General features: G+C 36.5%; 2 protein-coding genes and 2 pseudogenes across 2 annotated transcripts; 2 read left to right on the top strand and 2 right to left on the bottom strand.

Annotated features, from left to right (window-relative positions):
• LOC104780441 (uncharacterized protein At1g24485-like) lies at positions 1–3,544 on the top strand. Its single transcript, XM_010504941.2, has 6 exons — positions 1–423; positions 537–1,071; positions 1,484–1,950; positions 2,211–2,252; positions 2,984–3,154; positions 3,256–3,544. Exons 1-6 carry the CDS (start codon positions 354–356, stop codon positions 3,348–3,350), a joined length of 1,380 nt encoding a protein of 459 aa, XP_010503243.2. The 5' UTR covers positions 1–353; the 3' UTR covers positions 3,351–3,544.
• Positions 3,545–3,870: 326 nt separating this feature from the next.
• Positions 3,871–4,785, top strand: LOC104780440 (17.4 kDa class I heat shock protein pseudogene; annotated as a pseudogene).
• A 6,471-nt stretch (positions 4,786–11,256) lies between these two features.
• Positions 11,257–11,877, bottom strand: LOC147945919 (uncharacterized). The gene is made up of 2 exons (XM_087509126.1): positions 11,635–11,877; positions 11,257–11,544 (listed from the first exon to the last, which is right to left on the bottom strand). The coding sequence occupies exons 1-2, from the start codon at positions 11,860–11,862 to the stop codon at positions 11,257–11,259; spliced, it is 516 nt and encodes a 171-aa protein (XP_087365252.1). The 5' UTR covers positions 11,863–11,877.
• Positions 11,878–11,991: 114 nt separating this feature from the next.
• LOC147945918 (uncharacterized) lies at positions 11,992–13,680 on the bottom strand (annotated as a pseudogene).
• Between the last annotated feature and the right edge of the window lie 5,302 nt (positions 13,681–18,982).

Here is an 18,982-nt window from a genome sequence, read left to right as displayed (position 1 = left end):
ACAATTGTTTTGGTACTCACAAACTATTTTAGTTGCAAGTAGTTACGTTAGAAATAGTTTGTTGTAGTTACTTGCATAATAGACTGAATGTGATGAATTAGTCGGTTTTGAGAGTCTTTTGTCACTCCACTAATGCCCTTTGTAGAATTCACAATTGTCTAAAACCAAATCAAGATCTGCACCGCTGATGCAAATATTATATGAGCTGTGCAATCTTAATAAGTCAAGTCAACTAAATATTATATGAGTTGTGCAAACTCAATACCTCAATTCAACAAGATATGAACAGACTTCATTTCATCTATATATTACGTATGCATTTGTGCATGTAATGAAGTTAAATTAGCTCGTTGATGATGGCGGCACTTCTTTATCTCATCACCCTCTTTTCTCTCCCAGCCATAATGGTTACATTAGCAGAAAGTACGTTACAAATATAAAGCCCCTCCGACATTATATTTTCTTAATTTGACCCTCTACACTTTTGTTTAACTCACTGTTAGTCGTTTTTCTCTTGTTTTTTGCGCTATCATTAGGTATAAGCATTGACTGTGGATCAACGGGATCTTACATTGACTCCAACAATGTAACATGGCTCGGAGATAAAGGCTTTGTCACCACTGGTGAGCCTATGAAGATTCCGGACGTTGTCACAAAGCCCATGAACACTCTCCGGTACTTCCCAACCGGTCAAACCAACTGCTACTCCAACATTCCGGTGACCAAAGGCCAGAAAACGCTCGTGAGGACGAGCTTTAAATACGAAAACTACGATGGGAAGTTCTCGCCACCATCTTTTGACGTTATTTATGACCGCAAACACCGTGACTCTATTAAAATTACTGAGTCGTTGCTCAACGACGAAGAAAATTTCTATTTCTCGGAGGTGATATTTGCTCCGGCAAATGAGAATATCAGTGTATGCTTCTTCCGGACGTCTCCGTCCTATAACCCTTTTATATCTTCTATTGAGGTTTATGGTATGGACGCTGGCATGTACAACGATCTTGGTCCTAACGAAGGTCTCCTTCTCCAAGAAAGAATGGCGTACGGTGCTGAAGAGATTATAAGGTAAACTGCTACACAAACGCCCGTCCTTTAAACTTTTTTTCTATATGCATCTAATATAGACATTAATGTTCCAAGTTTAGATGCATATATATAGAAAAAGTTTAAAATATTGTTTTCCTTGACATTAATTTTCCTTGACATTAATTTTCTTAAAACAATATAGTAAATAATTTTCCTTGACATTAATTTTCTTAAATCTCTATATCAGCGACTCTTTGCTAATGTTTCATTAAGCATGTGATTTTTACCCTAGGTTTAGAATTTTTTTATAAATTCATAAATAACAGTTTGTACGTCAAGTGCTTTTTTTAGAATTGTGTTAATTAATAATGATAACTTCCTTTCGAGTTTATATTATTACGTACCTATTTAATTAAATTTTATTTTATTGGTTTCTTGGAAATTTATATAGCTACCCGTTAGACCCTTACGGTAGGCTATGGTCCGCGTCAGGATCCCAAGAAACCCCAACACTGACCGATCTATCGACCTCAGCCCCATCAATAGACATCACCCGAGCGTCGAACAAGCCGCCGGAGATTGTTATGTCAAAGGCAGTGTCAGGAGACGGCTTAAAAATTTCTTATGAGGCTCTACCCTTAACCGGGATAACGGTATACTTGGTTCTTTACTTCTCAGAACCTGAGAGTCTAGGTCGGACCCAAAGAAGGTCTTTCAACGTTTTCTTGGACACCACTAAAGTGGGTTCGCGTCCCATTGTACCGGTGTTTGGGGAAGCGACTCAATTTGTTTTGAGAGATGTAGTGGCCACGTCGATGTCCCAGATAATCTTTCAGTCAACCGATGACTCGGATTTGCCGCCCCTCATCAATGGGTTGGAGCTGTACTCAATAAGTAACAGCAACCAAGACACCCAAGGTTAGTTAATTATTAGGTAAATTTAAATTACCAAAACTTTCTCAAATTTTAAGTAAATAACCAAACTTGACCATGCGTTTACGTCTGAACACTTCGAACTCTGGTTTATGGAATTTAAATTTCATTGCTTCCAACTTAAGATTCAATTGACATTGAAGTATATATATAGAATGAATGATTGATGTTAATCGATAGGAAATATATCATAATATGAAATGTTTTGAATGATATCATTTAATTCCATTTGGTATTTGATTAAGGTCCCGGAGCTACGGAACCACACAAAAACAATGCCGTAGAAGGTTTGTACTCAGTACTCACAATCTGTACCCATTTCTTTCTTTCTATTTTTGGGGTAATAAATTATTATTGCATTTTTTGCTTAATTTAAACACAAACTTAAATTTTATTATTATGTTTAAAAAATAAATTATTATTATGTTTGAAAGGAAAGGAAAAGCTAGGGTAATAATCACATGCTTAATGAAACATTAGCAAAGAGTAATATAGTTCCTTGACATTAATTATTATTAAACATATAGTTCCTTGACATTAATTATTATTATTATCATTTTTATCTCAATATATATGGTTATTTATTATTACCATATACTTGTTTCTAGTACATTATATGTTTTTGAACTGAAAACTCATATACAGTAGTATACAATACTTTTCATATCTATGAACTTCATAATTTTCAGGTAATATTTGAATTATCGGTGAGTCCAATCATCTAATTATTTGGAAAATTATCGCAGCTTCATAAGATATCATTAAAAATTAGTTGACAAATTTATTAATTTTGTATACATAGCCTTTTTACTATTTTTAGAAGTTACTAAAAGTGTATGTATTTTATTTTATATAGGATACTATATTAAATCTATAATAATTACGTTTTAAAAAGTAAAACCTCGTAATATAGATTAAAAAAATAAACAATGGGATTGTATTATTACGAATGCCTTAAGTTATTACCATGTTATCAAAGAAAATAATTTGACACCTTTTCTATATATTGAACCTTTAGATGTGACGAAAATAAAGGGAGGAAAGAAGAAGAAAAACAAATTACCACTTATTTTTGGTGTTACGTTTGCTTCTGCGTTTGCAATTCTCTCATCCGGTTTTGGGGCTATTTTCTTGAGAAGGCGTCAAAACGCAAGACCACACTCCAACACAACACCGACTATGTCCACAGGTATAACTATATTGTTGCTTAATCACTGTGTATAATGAAATTGAATATTTGAATACAGATGACAAATAATATTGATGTTTGGTCGCTGGTATCTTTTCAAGGGCATGGAACAAACACGGGGATGTCGCCACTAGTTGAACAGCAGTTCGTCAGCGACACGAATGATTCGTATGTTGTTCAAGAAGAACATCATTGACATGGACCCTAGTCTTGACAAGCTATTCTACATTTCTTTTCTTATTTATGATTTTTCTTTATTTTATAAATAAAAATTCTTTTGAATTTTATATCCGACCAACAATTGTTATAATTCACTAGTAGGAAATGGTAGTAACATATAAAATGCCAAATCTAAAACCTTATCTGAATAGTGATTTTGTAAGAAGTGTACTTCCGTGGTTTTGATCCGAGAATACTACAATCAACAAGCCGAAATTAATTCAATTTTTTTTTTTTTTGATAATATGGAGTCTCTCAATTTAATACGGAGAAAAATAAATCCTGAAAATTTATTCTCAACTAATTTGAGTGGTTTTTAAAATTGATTTTTTTTTTTTTAAATAACTAGCCGAAATTAGACTTGTATTTCTCTTATTAAATCGGCATCTTTGTTTCGAATAATTCAATTACAAATGCTATTAGGACAACCATGTAGGAGATCTTAATGGGCCACGATAGTAAAACCCATTAACAAAGCTCATGTAAACAAAAACGGCATGGCGTTCAGCCGTCTACTTGATGAATTGCACGTCGGCTCAACCCTCACCATCGAAACTTCTTGAAAGCACCTGAGAATTCTGGTACCGACGCTTGCATACGAACGTTACAAGGAAGATTCTTGAGTTTTATAGAAACTTGCAGAACTTTTCTTCTCTTATCCTCTACTCTATTCTTCTCTCTCCCTATATATACGCTAGGGCACGTATGTGTTTGAATTAACAAAGATCTTAGAGTCCATAGAAAAGCAAAATTACAAAAAAAAAAAACAGAACACTATCAAAACAGAGTTAAGGAAGTGTAGCAATATCTCTAATTCCGAGCATTTTTGGAGGCCGAAGAACAAACGTGTTCGACCCATTCTCGCTAGACGTATGGGATCCGTTCGAAGGGTTCTTGTCGCAGGCAAACGCACCGGCTAATAAGGACGTGGCAGCCGCTAAAGTGGATTGGAGGGAGACACCTGAGGCGCACGTGTTCAAGGCGGACTTACCGGGGCTTAAGAAGGAAGAGGTGAAAGTGGAGGTTGAAGATGGGAACATACTTCAGATCAGTGGAGAGAGGAGCAGTGAGAATGAAGAGAAGAGTGATAAGTGGCATCGTGTGGAGAGGTCGAGTGGGAAGTTTATGAGGAGGTTTAGGCTGCCGGAGAATGCGAAGGTGGATGAAGTGAAGGCCAGTATGGAGAATGGTGTGTTGTCTGTTACGGTGCCGAAAGTGCCGGAGAAGAAGCCTGAAGTGAAGTCCATTGATATTTCCGGTTAAGGGGAACTTTAAAGTTCAAGCATTGAAGAGGAAAAATGTGTTGTGTGTGAAAGTAATAATAATGTGGCTTTCTTTTTTCCTGTAATCATGAAATGTTGTATCAATGTAAGTAACAAATCTTAATAAGAGAGGTGTTTTGAGATACAAAAGGCCCCATAGGTCATTAGTCATTTAGATGGAACAATCAATGCAAATAATATTGATTTGGGACATAAGAGCAGGTATGGTCTTCTTGATACGTACTCTTCATGCCATCTTCCAATATTAAAGCACATATAACTTTATAGTCTTCCTGATAAATTAAATTTACCTACCTATAGACTATATAATTTATTCAGGTCATCATCTCATTCAATGTAAGATTTTCTCGCAGTAACGTGTTTGTGAAGCAAAAAAAAACTGTGAAAATCGAAGGGTGGGTGGTTATACGGAAACTAGCTAGAGACGAACGTTCAGAAGCTATGAGAAAAGAAGAGAGTGATGTTTAAGTTGTTGAATTATATGTAGTCGAAGGATTTAATACTTGGATATTATTTGATGACTCTTTTATTGGCAACCACTATACACACTATTAGTCTTTTTGGTCCCATTTGGTTACTAATTTGGAGACTAGAGTAGTGAGGAAAAAGGACAGAGAACTTACTTGAAAAAATAGTTCGTATTAGTTAAAATATTACGTCTAAGTCATTGTTTACTATACCAAACAGGAAACGTGCGTACTAGATATGAAGAATCAATTAGAGGGGGTATTGAACTTGTATTTTAGAGGATTTAGTGGGATTTTAATATTTTGGAATTTTGAAAAATTTGAGTGAGAGTTTAGAAGATTTGAATAATTTTTAGAGTTTTTCTACTAAAAAAGAAAAAGAAAAGAATTGTGATTTTGTGAGATTTTACTAATAAATTTTAGGTGATTTTAGAATATTTTACAACACAAGAAAAGGAAATTTGTCCCAATGATCTCTCAAGTCATCCTCTTTCTCAGCACAAAATTCACATGATGACGTCTCTCATGGCCCGATTATTATTAGAGCGTTCTCCATCGGCCTTCGCGGTCAACCCATAGTTTTTGTTTAAAAGATGAAACGAATCGCAGCTACTGAAAACATATATCTAACACAGAAATCAATTGTTTAAAGATGATGAAACACAATAAAAAAATGAGATCGGAGTGAGATGAGATGTATAAACTCGGCCACGTACGTAGGTAATCTTATCGTTTGTCCAACTTACAAAAAATCATATATATATGATCATCACATGCACTAAAAACATAGCCAACCAAAAAAACTGCACGTACGTGTTTGATGATCATCACAAGGATAAGAGAAAAAGAAGATTTGGGTGCGTATTAATTTTTAATGTTTGTTGATTATTGTGTACTGTGTTTAATGGTGCAGCGGGTAGATTAGCAGTACCTTTAGAAGAAGTCTTATAAAAAAGGGGAAGAGGAAGAAGATCTTTCAAATCTTTCAAAATTCCATCTCAAATGGTGTTATTCTCTCGGCCACATTTGATGACTAAAAAAAACAATTGTTTTTCAGAATCATTCAAAATAGCAATTCTAAAAAGTTTATGATATTTTGAATAACAATGGATTTTAAGTGAAATTTATAAATCATTAATTGAATAACAAGTGATTGTGAATTATTTTATATGATTCTACTTAAATCTTAAGTTGAATAACATATGATTTCAATAGATTTTTAAAAATCATCAATTGAATAACAAATGATTTTAAGATACACCAAAATCCTCTAAAATACCAAATTCAATACCCCCTCTTAATCTATCAATTCACACCGATTATAAGAAGAAACGAAAAACCTCAAGATTACTTTGAAGATTATCTGGAGTTGTAGACCTTTTTCTTTAATCCAGAGCATGTCCAAATGTTTACATGACCCTAAGTAAAATACAAGATACAGTATTTGACAAACATATTTATGATATATTACAATAAAAATTATTATTTTATAACATTAAAATATAACTTTTAGTTTTATTCGTGTTGAAAATGTTAAAACTATAAAAGTAAATTATAGATAAAATACACACACAAACACACATGTATATATATATATATATATATATATATATATATACATGACAAACACACAAATTATTGTAATCCCATGTGATTTTACGAAAAAAATACATGTAACAAAAACGTTAAATACATGACAAACACACAAATTACACAAATTAGGGAAATATTTGCATTAAAATGATTACAAAATGTACAAAACACACACACCAAACCACCATTATTTAAAAAATATATTTTATGGCCACAAGAAATCGTTTGTGTCAAAAGCCAGACACAATTTAAATAACTAATAGCTGCAAGTCTAATTACAAACTAAGTTTTGTTGCTATCATCTCTCAAAACAAACAGATGACCCACAAAACCTCAAATCCTAAATTGCTTCCTGTGGCTCTTCTTTTTTCTTCCAACATTATCACTAAAAGTTCGGAGACCATTGTGAGAAAAGTAGTTTATTATCCAAACACATGCAAAAGAGTCATGCATACATTTTGTAAAAAAATTGCTCTTATTGACACAATTTAAACGGTAAAAAATTTTGGGAGGCCCAAGATTCATATGGAATCAACAAAGAGCTGACGGGTATATAAGGATTACTATAGGAGAAAACTTGATTACTGATTTGTGGTAGTATTTGATAAACGTTTATTTTTTTCTCAATTGTCTTGGAATTTTATCACCGGTTACCAATTTAGTATCACGCTTTAACGGCTGTTATGTCATGTTTTAAATCTACTTTTAGTTTGAAGAAGAGGTATTTTTAAACCACATAATCAAATGTGAAATTCTTTTCTTAAAACTTTGGATATTCAATGTACAAAAAATAGCCTTGTCGAGTACACTATTTTTTACTTCAAATTTTGTACTTAGCAGGATAATAATATTTTTTATGTCATCATCAAAAGAAAATATAAAGTAGCAAACATACCAATATTAGTTTTTCCATATTTATTGTGCAGAACGCTGATATAACTTCAGTCCCTCCTCCCCTACCACCTGACCTTCCATCAGGTCCTCCAAGCAACGAATGTAACGCGAGTAGTTCTCAAACTGCTAACCTCTCTAAGATGGTTGCACCAGCACCAGCACCACCTTTACATCTGCCCCCTTTGCGTTTTCCACCTCCACCGCTGCATAGACCACCACCGTTTTACAGGAGACTGCTGGCCCAACACACACCACCGCTTCAAAAATCAAGAAGCGGTTGTTTTTTCTGTCTTCAGTTCTGTTTTAGAAGAGTGTTTCGAGCATTGATTCTGTTTCTGTTTCGGTTCTGTTTTTGTTTTCAGTTCTTCTTCCACACTTACAGTTCCGTGGCTGTGTATTCTCTATTTGGTTAGTCGTCTTGTTTGATAACGAACTGTCTCCGGCTTCAGTACAAAGATGTGATTAGTGTTGCAGTTGTAACTGAGGTATGGTGTGTTGGATAAGCTTTGAAGCTTAGAGTCCAAGATATCCTTGCAAAGGAGAGATAAGGATAAGAGAGAGACTCAAGATAAGTTCAAATAGAATTAGGAGTTATCTAGTTCTATGTTCTAATAGGTAAAGGAATAAGAAAACCTCTATAAATATCAAGTGTTGAGTTGTGACATTGATATGAGATTAAGAGAGAGCTTAAGAATTGTTTAGTTTTGAGAGAGAGATTTTCTAAACAAAAATAAAGAGAGTTATTCTTTATAATCAAGTTTTTCTTTATCTTTTATTTGGTATGAGAGCAAGGTTTAATCAATCCAAGGAGTGGATTTGATTCTAAACAATGGGGGATATTACAACCTCATCACGTCCAAAGGAGTTGGACAAGGCAGTTTCGATACAATGTCCTCAACTTACCTCAACTAACTACACTGTATGGTCTATGAAGATGAAGGTTATACTGCGTATTCAAAAGGTTTGGGAAACAATAGAACCAGGTTCAACCAATGAAGACAAAAATGATGTTGCAACATCATTATTATTCCAATCAATCCCAGAATCTCTTATACTACAAGTAGGTGATCTACCCTCACCTAAAGATATTTGGGATTCAATCAAGTCGAGAAACATGGGAGCTGATCGTGTTAAGGAGGCAAGTTTCCAGACTCTAATGTCTGATTTCGAGAAACTTAGGATGGCGGATTCAGACAGGATTGATAGCTTTGCAGGAAAGTTATCAGAAATAGCAACTCAAGCAACATCACTTGGACAAACCATTGATGAGCCTAGGATGGTAAAGAACCTGCTAAACAGTGTGCCTAGGAACAAGTTTATCCATCTTGTCGCCTCTTTAGAACAAGTATTGAATCTCAAAACTACGAGTTTCCAAGAGATAGTTGGAAGACTTAGAGCCTTTGAGGAGACAATACAAGGAGAGGAAAAACAAGAGCATACACAAGGGAGATTGATGTTCACCAACTCCAATAATCAACCGCAGACGACCTACAACCCTAGCTTTAGCAATTTTCGAGGTAGAGGTCGCGGTAGAGGAAGAAGAGGCTACAGAGGACGAGGCAGAGGATGAGGTCGAGGAAGATACAACGGACAAGAACGATCCAACTATCACACATATCAGAATCAAACACAAGAAAAGAAAGAGAAAGTAATAACTTGTTTCCGATGTGACAAACTCGGTCACTACGATTCGTCTTGCCCAGAGAGGACACAAAAGGTACAAGAAGCGAACAAGGTTGAAACAAAGGAGACAGAAAAAGCGGATCAAACTCTGTATATGCATGAAGTCGTTTTCTTGAATGAAGACAAGCTTATACCGAAGAAATACAACATAGAAGAGGTATGTGATATCTTGACAATGGAGAAAGTAACCACATGACAGGAAACAAGACTTATTTCTCAGAACTTAATAGGAACATAAAAGGAAAAGTAAAGTTTGGAGATGGATCTTGTGTGGAGATTGAAGGCAAAGGATCAATTCTATTTGAGAGCAAGCATGGAGAACAACTTCTTGTGTCCAATATCTACTACATACCTGATTTAAAGAGCAACATCTTGAGTCTAGGACAAGCAACGGAGGTTGGTTGTGATGTTCGAATGAGGCGTGACTACCTTACTGTTCACGATCAAAGCGAGAGGCTTTTAGTGAAAGTAATGCGATCCTCAAATCGCCTTTACAAAATCAGTCTCAAGATTGGGAGACCAACGTCATTGCTATCACGACTCGAAGACAACACCTGGAAGTGGCATGCGAGGCTTGGACACATCAGTTTCAAGAAGATCAAGGCAATGTTTCAGCAAAAAATGGTCCATGGCCTGTCCGATGTTAGAGAAGAGAAATTGCTATGTGAATCCTGCTTAGTTGGTAAGAAGACTCGACAAGTGTTCCCAAAAGCTGCATTGTTTCGAGCCTCAAAACCTTTGGAGCTGCTTCATGCGGACCTATGTGGTCCCATATCACCTGCAACACTCGCTAATAACAGGTATATATTTGTTATTATCGATGATTTTTCAAGATATATGTGGTCAATCTTGATAAAGGAGAAGAGTGAAGCTTTTGGAAGTGTTAAAGGATTCAAGAGTGTTGTAGAAAAGGATCTTGGAAGAGCTATCAAAACTCTTAGAACAGATAGAGGAGGAGAATTCACATCAAGAGAGTTTAATGATTTTTGTGAATCTGTTGGGATCACTAGACATCTAACAGCCCCTTACACTCCACAACAAAATGGTGTGGTGGAGAGAAGGAACAGAACACTAATGGAGATGACAAGGAGTCTACTTAAGGCAATGGAGGTACCGAATTACCTTTTGGGGGAAGGTGTACGTCATGCTACTTATTTGATTAATAGGGTACCTACCAAGGCACTTAACAACATCACTCCATATGAAAAGCTTGCGAGGAAGAAAGCCAAACATCGACCACTTGAGAGTATTCGGCTGTGTGGCATATGATAAAGTCGATGTAGCACATCTTAGAAAACTTGAGGATAGATCACAGTCGCTGGTTCATCTTGGGATAGAACCTGGATCAAAAGCATATAGACTATTTAATCCATCTACACGAAGAATCGTTGTAAGCCGAGATGTAGTTTTCAACGAGAAGAGTAAATGGATTTGGAGTTCACCAGCTGCAGAATCTGATAGAGAACCGTGAATGTTTCATATGCAATGGGGACACATTGAGGATAATGGAGAACACTACAAGAAAATCGTGTATTCTTAGCATCGGAAAAACGCTATCGAACGATATTATAACATTTTCGTAAATGCTCTATCATCGTCCGCGATAATAGGTCTGGCACATTAGATAGCGCTTTTTAGTGTGCTGTTTATTGGTAATATAAAATAGCGTTTGTAAACGTGCTATATTCCTTTTTATAATAGCAATCTTGTTTTGTTATTTTATTTTTTTTAATAGCGTTACTTAATGTTATAATTTTTTTTCAAATAGCATTCATATTATGTTATTTTTATGTCATCAATTTAACTGATTTTTGATTAATTTATTATTTTATGTATTTAAATAAAAAAAGGTTAAACCTTTAAAATCCTGAACACGTTAATTGAAATCAAAGTTTACAATGTTCTAAAGGCATAAACTAATAAATCAAAATCCAACCACACAAGCTCAAAGTACACCACAATTTCACACAAACACAAGTTTATCATTAGGCCACGCAACTGTTGTACCTAAAGCATCAGAAACTAACTCCACTTCTGAATTTGGTCTCCACACTTTTGCATCTCCAATCTTTGATACTTCTATCCATACCTTGCTAGTGTTTGGACCTAAGGGGACAAAGTGGATTTTGTCGTCTGGATTTGTTGAACAAACCCTGCCTTCTGCAACTACTTGTCCTGAATTATTACAATCCAACAGCATGCACTTTTTCTTTCCATCTGATTTGGTGGTGTTGATGCTGCAACTTACAGTCTATAATCCAAATAATTCAAACACTTATATCAGAAGTGACCATCACCAATAACAACAAATATAAACTTAAGCAATAGATAGAATTGTTACCCCAGGTGATGTTGCTATTGGTGATGATGTTCTTGTTGGATGTATAATATTAGTCAGCAATATCTTCTTTATTGGCCATGCGATAAAGGCATCAAGTGCATCACCCATAAAGACCATATCATCAGTAGGTCTCCACAAATAAGCGTCATGTTTAACGACCTTCTCAACCTTTACGATTGCAGCATTAGGTCCGAGACAGATATTGTTGGCCTTTTCTTTCGGATCCATTAACCACAAACGACCCTCAGCAACTACTACATCGTCCGAATTCCAATCAAAGATGATGATTTTATCAAGTGATGCCTAAGTCATTCAAAAAATGACATATTTAAAATCTTTCTACAATGTCATAATAATTTAAGAGTCAAAGTAAAACATTACCGATGAACCAGCTGATTGATATTCAAGTGGGGATGTTGCACCATTGTTCAATATCATTTTATCAGTTGGCCATGCAGTTTTCGTTCCCACGACATCCCCAAGAGAGACAACCATGGTGGTTGGCCTCCATACAAACGCATCTTTGTTTGTTACAGATTTGACAACGACAGCTGCTGCATTAAGACTAATTGCAATACGACCAATCTTGTAATTTGGTTCGGCTGAGCAGAACTATCCTTCCCCGACAACAACATCATCTTCTAAACACCAATCCAGAATTTGACACCTAGGGCCAATTTGGCTACCATTACTAGCCTCCGATGCAGAAAAATCATCAGACTATGGAAAGAGTAATAAAGTTAATACAAACACAAACATACAAATTGGCCTTATCATCAAGCACACAATTTAAAATTAACTATACTAACCTTCTTCCCTTTAGCCAAGTCACGAACTACATTTTGGAGATCTTCAATTTTGGTGATCAATTCCGCTTGTGTTGCTTCGAGCTTGTGGACATGGGCATCTCTAGCCTGAATGAATGATAGCTTTGTAGCAGTAACCCCTCTGCCCATACCTCTAACCCTTCCAGACTTGTCTTTCCCTAAGACTTGGCTGACAGCATCATCTTTAATACTAGTGGTAGATGTGGAACCCATTTCACTATCAATGGATTTGATTTGTTCCTGCCACAAATAGTTAAAGAGGATTATTGTATGCTATACGAAGAAGCATTATTAATTGAGTGAATTGATTTCTGATCCCATTTCACTTACAATTGTTTCCGCAAATTCTTGCCTCACTGGTTTTCCGTCTGAATGAGTGTGTCCTGCTATCCAAACTTTGCTCCTAATCACCTTGGACGGGTCAGAACTCTTATTCTTCTACAAATAACCAAGGTAATTTGACCATACCATCTCATGAGCCATACATCTCAGAAATAACTCAGTAAGATAATTTGACCATACCATCTCATGGGCCAGTCAAGTCATTCCTTTGCGGCTGGTGGTGTGTGGAATCTGCGCCTTCCTGAGTTGCCTAAATCTTTCACTTCGAACCTACCAAAAATCAATCCGACTATCACCAGAGGTTTTCAAAATAAAAAAATAACTACATTGGTCTACAAACAAATAGATATTAGGCGTACACAAACCTTAAATTCTTCACTAGTCTTATTCTTTACCCAATTTTTCCATGCTGACGCAGATTGTATGTTACTTGGTTTTAAATCAAGTAACTCTTTCTTACTTGTTTATCAAACTTTGGAGAGAAGTTTAGATTTAGAAGCCCGCCAAATACCACCCATCTGCTTAAAAGCACAATCTTTTTGCCACTCTTCATTTAAATTGAACCTTCCCTATCAAATATTCAAATGTAAACATTAATAAGTTTGAGTGCCAGAGAATAAGTTTAATATTCAAATGTAGACTTGTGTAAGATTACAGAGAATACCTGAATTTCTTCCCACAGAATATCTTTGATTGTATCGTCCAGATGCCTTTAATCGTCCAGTACAACTGGAACATGCTCCCTCACCATAGGACCAAGAAATGAGGAGAGTGTAACTGATCCATTACCAACATGTCGACCAAGAGTTGTGAAATCAACGTCAACCTTGTCCTCATGGTGTTTAGCAACTCCATGCATCTTAGTTGGCCCAGTTGTTTTCTTTTTTTAGTATTTACCTCACTATTTTGAGGTTCTCCACTTAATGGTTGCACTTCCGGCTGGGATATGTCTTCATGATGAATTTCGTCCTCAATCTGGTGCGACATTGCTTCCTGATTGTGCTGGGAAGTGTCAGTGTTAGTAGTTGGGGCAAGGCCTAAATTACGGTTACTCCGTCTCGTCATTACAATACACCTGAAACACAACTGACTTTCGAATTGTGAGAAAGAGATGAAAACATACGACTAACTGCAATCTTGTAATTCTATCCTTATGATTCCATTACTAAGACTCCTTCACAATCTTCTCTAACATAGAAACTTTCATCATCAGAAGACATGTCCCCCAAATCTTCAGTTTGAGGAATAGATAAGGGTGCAACAAGAAACTCCTCCTCTGTCGCTAACTCATGATACCCTCTTGGTGGCGCCCTCATAACTACAGACCAAGATGATGAATCATTTTCTCTAGAATAAAAAACTTGCCTGGCTTGCGATGCCAGGATGTAAGGATCTTGAAGATACGTTGATTGGTTGACATTGAAGTTCACAAGTGTAAATCCTTCTTCTTCTTTCACACCGTTTCCTTTGTTGGCCCACTTACACCTAAATAGAGGAACCTGAAACTTGTGGTAGTCCAGTATTATGATCTCTTGTATAACTCCATAGAACGCAACTATGTCCGCCATATGTTTAGTGTCTCTAGCACTAGATCTACACATGCTAAAGGCTTCATATGTTACTCCACTGTTCTGATTCTTACGCATTACATCCTCAGTGTGAAATCGATGCCCATTGATGACAAACCCTTTATATGTTTCTTGGTTCAGCTGAAAACTCTGGCCCACAGCTCAGCTAAAAACTCTGGCCATTTATCAGTCACATTGGCCCACGTTAAAGAGTCCACTGGATGCCTCATTGTACCATCTGAACTATTATTGTTGAAATGCCAACGAACCTCTTCAGCCGTCCTTCTGGATCTAAATAGCCGTCTCAATCTGTCTTTGATTGGAAAATATCTTAATACCTTGGCTGGTATCCCCTTTTTCTCCTCACCAGTTTGCTTATCCCTCTCCCATCTTGAAACACTACACTTAGGACAGCTTTCCATAGCCTCGTATTCCTTCTGGTATAGAAGACAATCGTTCTTACATGCATGAATCATATCATATCCGAAGCCAAACATCTTCAGAACTTCTTTATCCCATATGTTGATTACGGGAGAACATTATCCGTGGGAAGCATATCATGAATCATCGTCAGCAGCTGATCAAAATAGTTCTCTGACATTCCACTCTTCACTTTGAGGCGGTAAAGCCCCATAATTGCAGACACCTTCGTGTAGTTGGGACAATTGGAGTATAGTGGAGTTTCAGCATCATCGTGCTTCTTCTAAAACTCAAACTCTTCTTCACTACCACCATCAACAACATCTGCCTGATCTACAAAGGAGCTCGTCGGTTGAGAATGACCATCAAAGAAAGCTGTCCTAATCAAGTCATAAGCATCTAACTCAACTTTCGGATCTTCAGCTGACTTATCAGTCTTAATATCCCTATGCTTACTCCAACATGAATTTCTCTTGTATTTCTGATCCATACCCCTAATCACTAAATGATCCAACACTGTAGCTATCGGCTGATGGCACATATTGCGGCAATCTATACTGGGACAGAACATGTCACTAGGATTACCTAATCTCATTGCAGATGAATGCACAAAATTAGTTGCCCTAGTCTGAAACTCAAGGTTGGCCCTTCAAGTGAAAAAAATTTCAAAGGTTAATTCTTAGAAAAGGAAAAACATATAACAGAAAGAAAAAAAGACAAGTTCATACCTTAGAAGCCAGACCCAAGACTTGTCCATCTTACAAAACCACCAAAACTCGACCACGAACACAATGTTGAATCGACCACAAACACAGGGTTATCAAACCATATCAATCAAAAACACATATCGAAGAGAACAAGAACTTAATAAAAACTTAAACTCCTAAATAATTACTCACCAGACGAAAAGATCTAAGTCTTTGCGAACTTAAAAAATTCTCTATAAAATTGAAAAGAAAAACGCTAATTAGATCTATATTCCCACACATAACGCAAATTTAGACCAATATTAAGAACGAAAATGCAAATTTACAGTACCTTAAACTCAAACGAATCCTGAAATCTGCATGCAAAAGAACAAAAGAAACGAATCACCCTCGGTTTGATAAGAATACCAAACAGTGATAACGATTTGATAAACGATTCGATTAAACAAAAGAAACGAATCACCTTCGGTTTTCAGAAATCGACGAGTGAGGGTTCGAGTGAGGCTTGACAGATTAGAGATGGAAAACTGAGAAATCCAACGAGTGAGGCTTCGAGTGAGGCTCCGAGTGAAACCAAACGAATGAGAAATCCGACGAGTGAGGCTCCGAGTGAGGCCAAACGAATCCCTTAGAAATCGACAAGTGAGATTAGAGATTGAAAACTGAGAAATTAGAGAATGAAAAAAAATGGAGAAGGTGAGACGAGTGAGAAGGTGAGGCGTTTGGAAGTGACTGAGTCGAGAGAAAATTCTAGATCTATTCCTTTTTTTTTCTTTTTTTTTTTCCAAATGGCGGGCATAAAAAAAAGAATTCCCGCTTTCCATTTCAATAGCATTTTTTATGAGATATGCTATTAATTGATACCCGCGAAATCCAAAAACTTTCCGCGTCAAAATTTTTAAGTTTGACCGATGCATTTATAGTGTCTACTTATAAATAAACGCTATCTATAATTTCACGTTTATTTAACATAGCATAAAGCGTTAAAACACTATCTTCTTATTCTACAAATACACGATTTTCTTGTAGTGGAAGGTCCGATTGTGACAAACAATGATATCGAAGATCCAGGAGAAGATGAAACAGAGAGTATATCATCTCAAGAAAATAGAGACGACAATGAGGTGATTGTCACTCAAGAAACTCAACAGCAGCAACCCCTATGCAGAACTACACGACAAACCCAGAGACCAAAGCATCTAGAGGATTATGTGCTTTTATCGACAATAGAGAGTGAGATACTTCTGTTTCTGATCAATGATGAACCATGTTCATACAAAGATGCTAAAGGCAAACAAGTTTGGAGATTTGCCTACAAAGAAGAGATAGACTCCATCAATAAAAACAAGGCTTGGACACTAGTTGATAAACCAAGAGATGTGAAGGTAATAGGATTTAAGTGGGTTTTCAAAATTAAAAGAAATGCAGATGGTTCTATAAGTAAGCATAAGGCAAGATTGGTTACAGAAGGCTATGTACAGGAGAGTGGCATAGACTTTCGAGAATCTTTCGCTCCAGTGGCTCATATAGAGACTATATGGTTGCTAATTGCCTTAGCTGCATCAGATGGATGGGAGATCCATCACTTGGATGTGAAAACTGCATTCTTGCACGGAGAGTTAAAAGAAGACGTTTATGTTGATCAACCAGAAGGTTTCGAGATTAAGGGTGAAGAACACAAAGTTTACAAGTTATCGAAAGCTTTGTATGGACTGAGACAAGCTCCACGAGCTTGGAACACAAAGCTAGACCAAATCTTGAAGGAGATGGGCTTCAAGAGGTGTGTTAAAGAAACTTCAGTGTATTGAAAGTCAAAAGAAGGAGACTTGCTTTTAGTTGCAGTATACGTAGATGATCTACTTGTTACTGGCAACAACCTCAAGAACATAAAGGAATGCAAGGAAGGAATGTCTGCAAAGTTTGAGATGACTGATCTCGGCAAACTTATTTACTATCTTGGCATTAAAGTGAATCAAGAGGAAGACATAATCACTATCAAACAAGAAGGCTATGCACGTAGGATCTTGATAGAAGCAGGATTAGCGAGCTGTAATCCAACTTTAATTCCAATGGAGTTTGGTTTGCAGGTTTCCAAAGCTCTTGAAGATGTAAATGCAGATGAGGTGCAAATAATAAAGTGCAGAAAGTAAATAACACAAGAGTTTTGTTAACGAGGTTCGGTTTTTGCTACTCCCCGGGACCACATCCAGATTTCGATTCCACTAGAACAAGAAAGCAAATACAACCTATTCGCAAACGCGTAAATCAAGCACAACCCTCTTAATTCACCGCTCCGTTCTATAACATGAAATCTTAAGGATAATTCTCTACCCTTAACTAGACTAACACCAAGCCTAGATTTAAACCAAGATAACCTAACTTTGGGCTAAACTCCCCCTGAGCCTAGACTTCAGATCTTCAACTCTCTTGAACAACCTTCACACACACGTCACACTGACGAACAAAGAAGCTTGAACAACACAAGCACCAAACCGCGAAACTAAGCCGCACACAAACTGAGAGTTCTCTAGGGTTCTAACCTTTATGCCTCAGCTCTCTTCCTTCTCTAGGACGTGCCCAACACCTCCTTATATACCCATCAAGACTTCCTAATCACCATAGGAGAAGATTTCCAAAATTTCATAAGAAAATGCCTTTTTCCTTTTTGCTATTTTCCTTTTCCTTGTAAAACTCCAATTTAATTAACCAAAGAAATAGTAATTTTCCTATTCAATTCATCCTCAAATCGTCCTTCAATATTGCCTTCTCAAACCTTCTAGAAACTTTTCACAAACATAAAACAACAGAAATCATGTATCACGTCTTGTATCACACATACACTACTTCAGACAGACCAATACATCATCATTCTCCCCCTTTTTGAATATGCTTGTGAACTCATCAGTTTAAAATCCTAAACAACATCACCAAACACATCTTCATTCTCCCCCCTGAATGAGTCACAACATGGTCAAAACTGACTGGAAAATTCTTCCCGCTTTGCAATACGCGGTTGATAGCCTAGTACACCACCTCCATAAAACTCATCTTTTCTAACCCAAATCTTGTTGCGCCTAAGACCTCCATGATTAAACTCTCGAATGAATCTGAATCAATTCCTCTTAAGATGTCCTTGAACTCCACAATGATAACATGTAGGACCACAAAACCTTACATCAAAAGCATTCTCCATGCGGCTCCTCTCTTTCAATAATCTAAAACATCTTGGCCTAATATGCCCAACAACACCACAATGATGGAAAACAGGCCGAAACACTTGTCTAGGTGCATTCTGCAATTCAGAAATTCTTTTACCATGCTCTTTCAAAAATACAGTCTCTGAAGCAGTCTTTGAAGCAGTCTCTGGCACAGTTCCTGATACAGACGTGATTTTTTTACTTGAAACAAACACCATATCCGATTTTGAAATTTTTCCTTCATATCCAAGGCCACACTTATCAGTCTTGCCAATACTCAGAATGTG

Source organism: Camelina sativa, chromosome 4 (genome assembly GCF_030686135.1).
Source record: "Camelina sativa cultivar CO46 ecotype springtype chromosome 4, ASM3068613v1".
NCBI classification, from domain to species: Eukaryota; Viridiplantae; Streptophyta; class Magnoliopsida; order Brassicales; family Brassicaceae; genus Camelina; species Camelina sativa.
This window is presented reverse-complemented; position numbering and strand designations above follow the sequence as displayed.

What these genes read in the sequence shown, in the direction of transcription:
- LOC147945919 (XM_087509126.1), bottom strand. Translation starts at nt 11,862, where the DNA reads ATGGATCCGAAAGAAAAGGCCAACAATATCTGTCTCGGACCTAATGCT. An exon ending in CAATAGCAACATCACCTGGG is followed by an intron (nt 11,545 to 11,634) that starts GTAACAATTCTA and finishes TTTGGATTATAG; the next exon opens with ACTGTAAGTTGCAGCATCAA.
- LOC104780441 (XM_010504941.2), top strand. Translation starts at nt 354, where the DNA reads ATGATGGCGGCACTTCTTTATCTCATCACCCTCTTTTCTCTCCCAGCC. An exon ending in CAAAAACAATGCCGTAGAAG is followed by an intron (nt 2,253 to 2,983) that starts GTTTGTACTCAG and finishes TTGAACCTTTAG; the next exon opens with ATGTGACGAAAATAAAGGGA. An exon ending in AACACCGACTATGTCCACAG is followed by an intron (nt 3,155 to 3,255) that starts GTATAACTATAT and finishes TATCTTTTCAAG; the next exon opens with GGCATGGAACAAACACGGGG.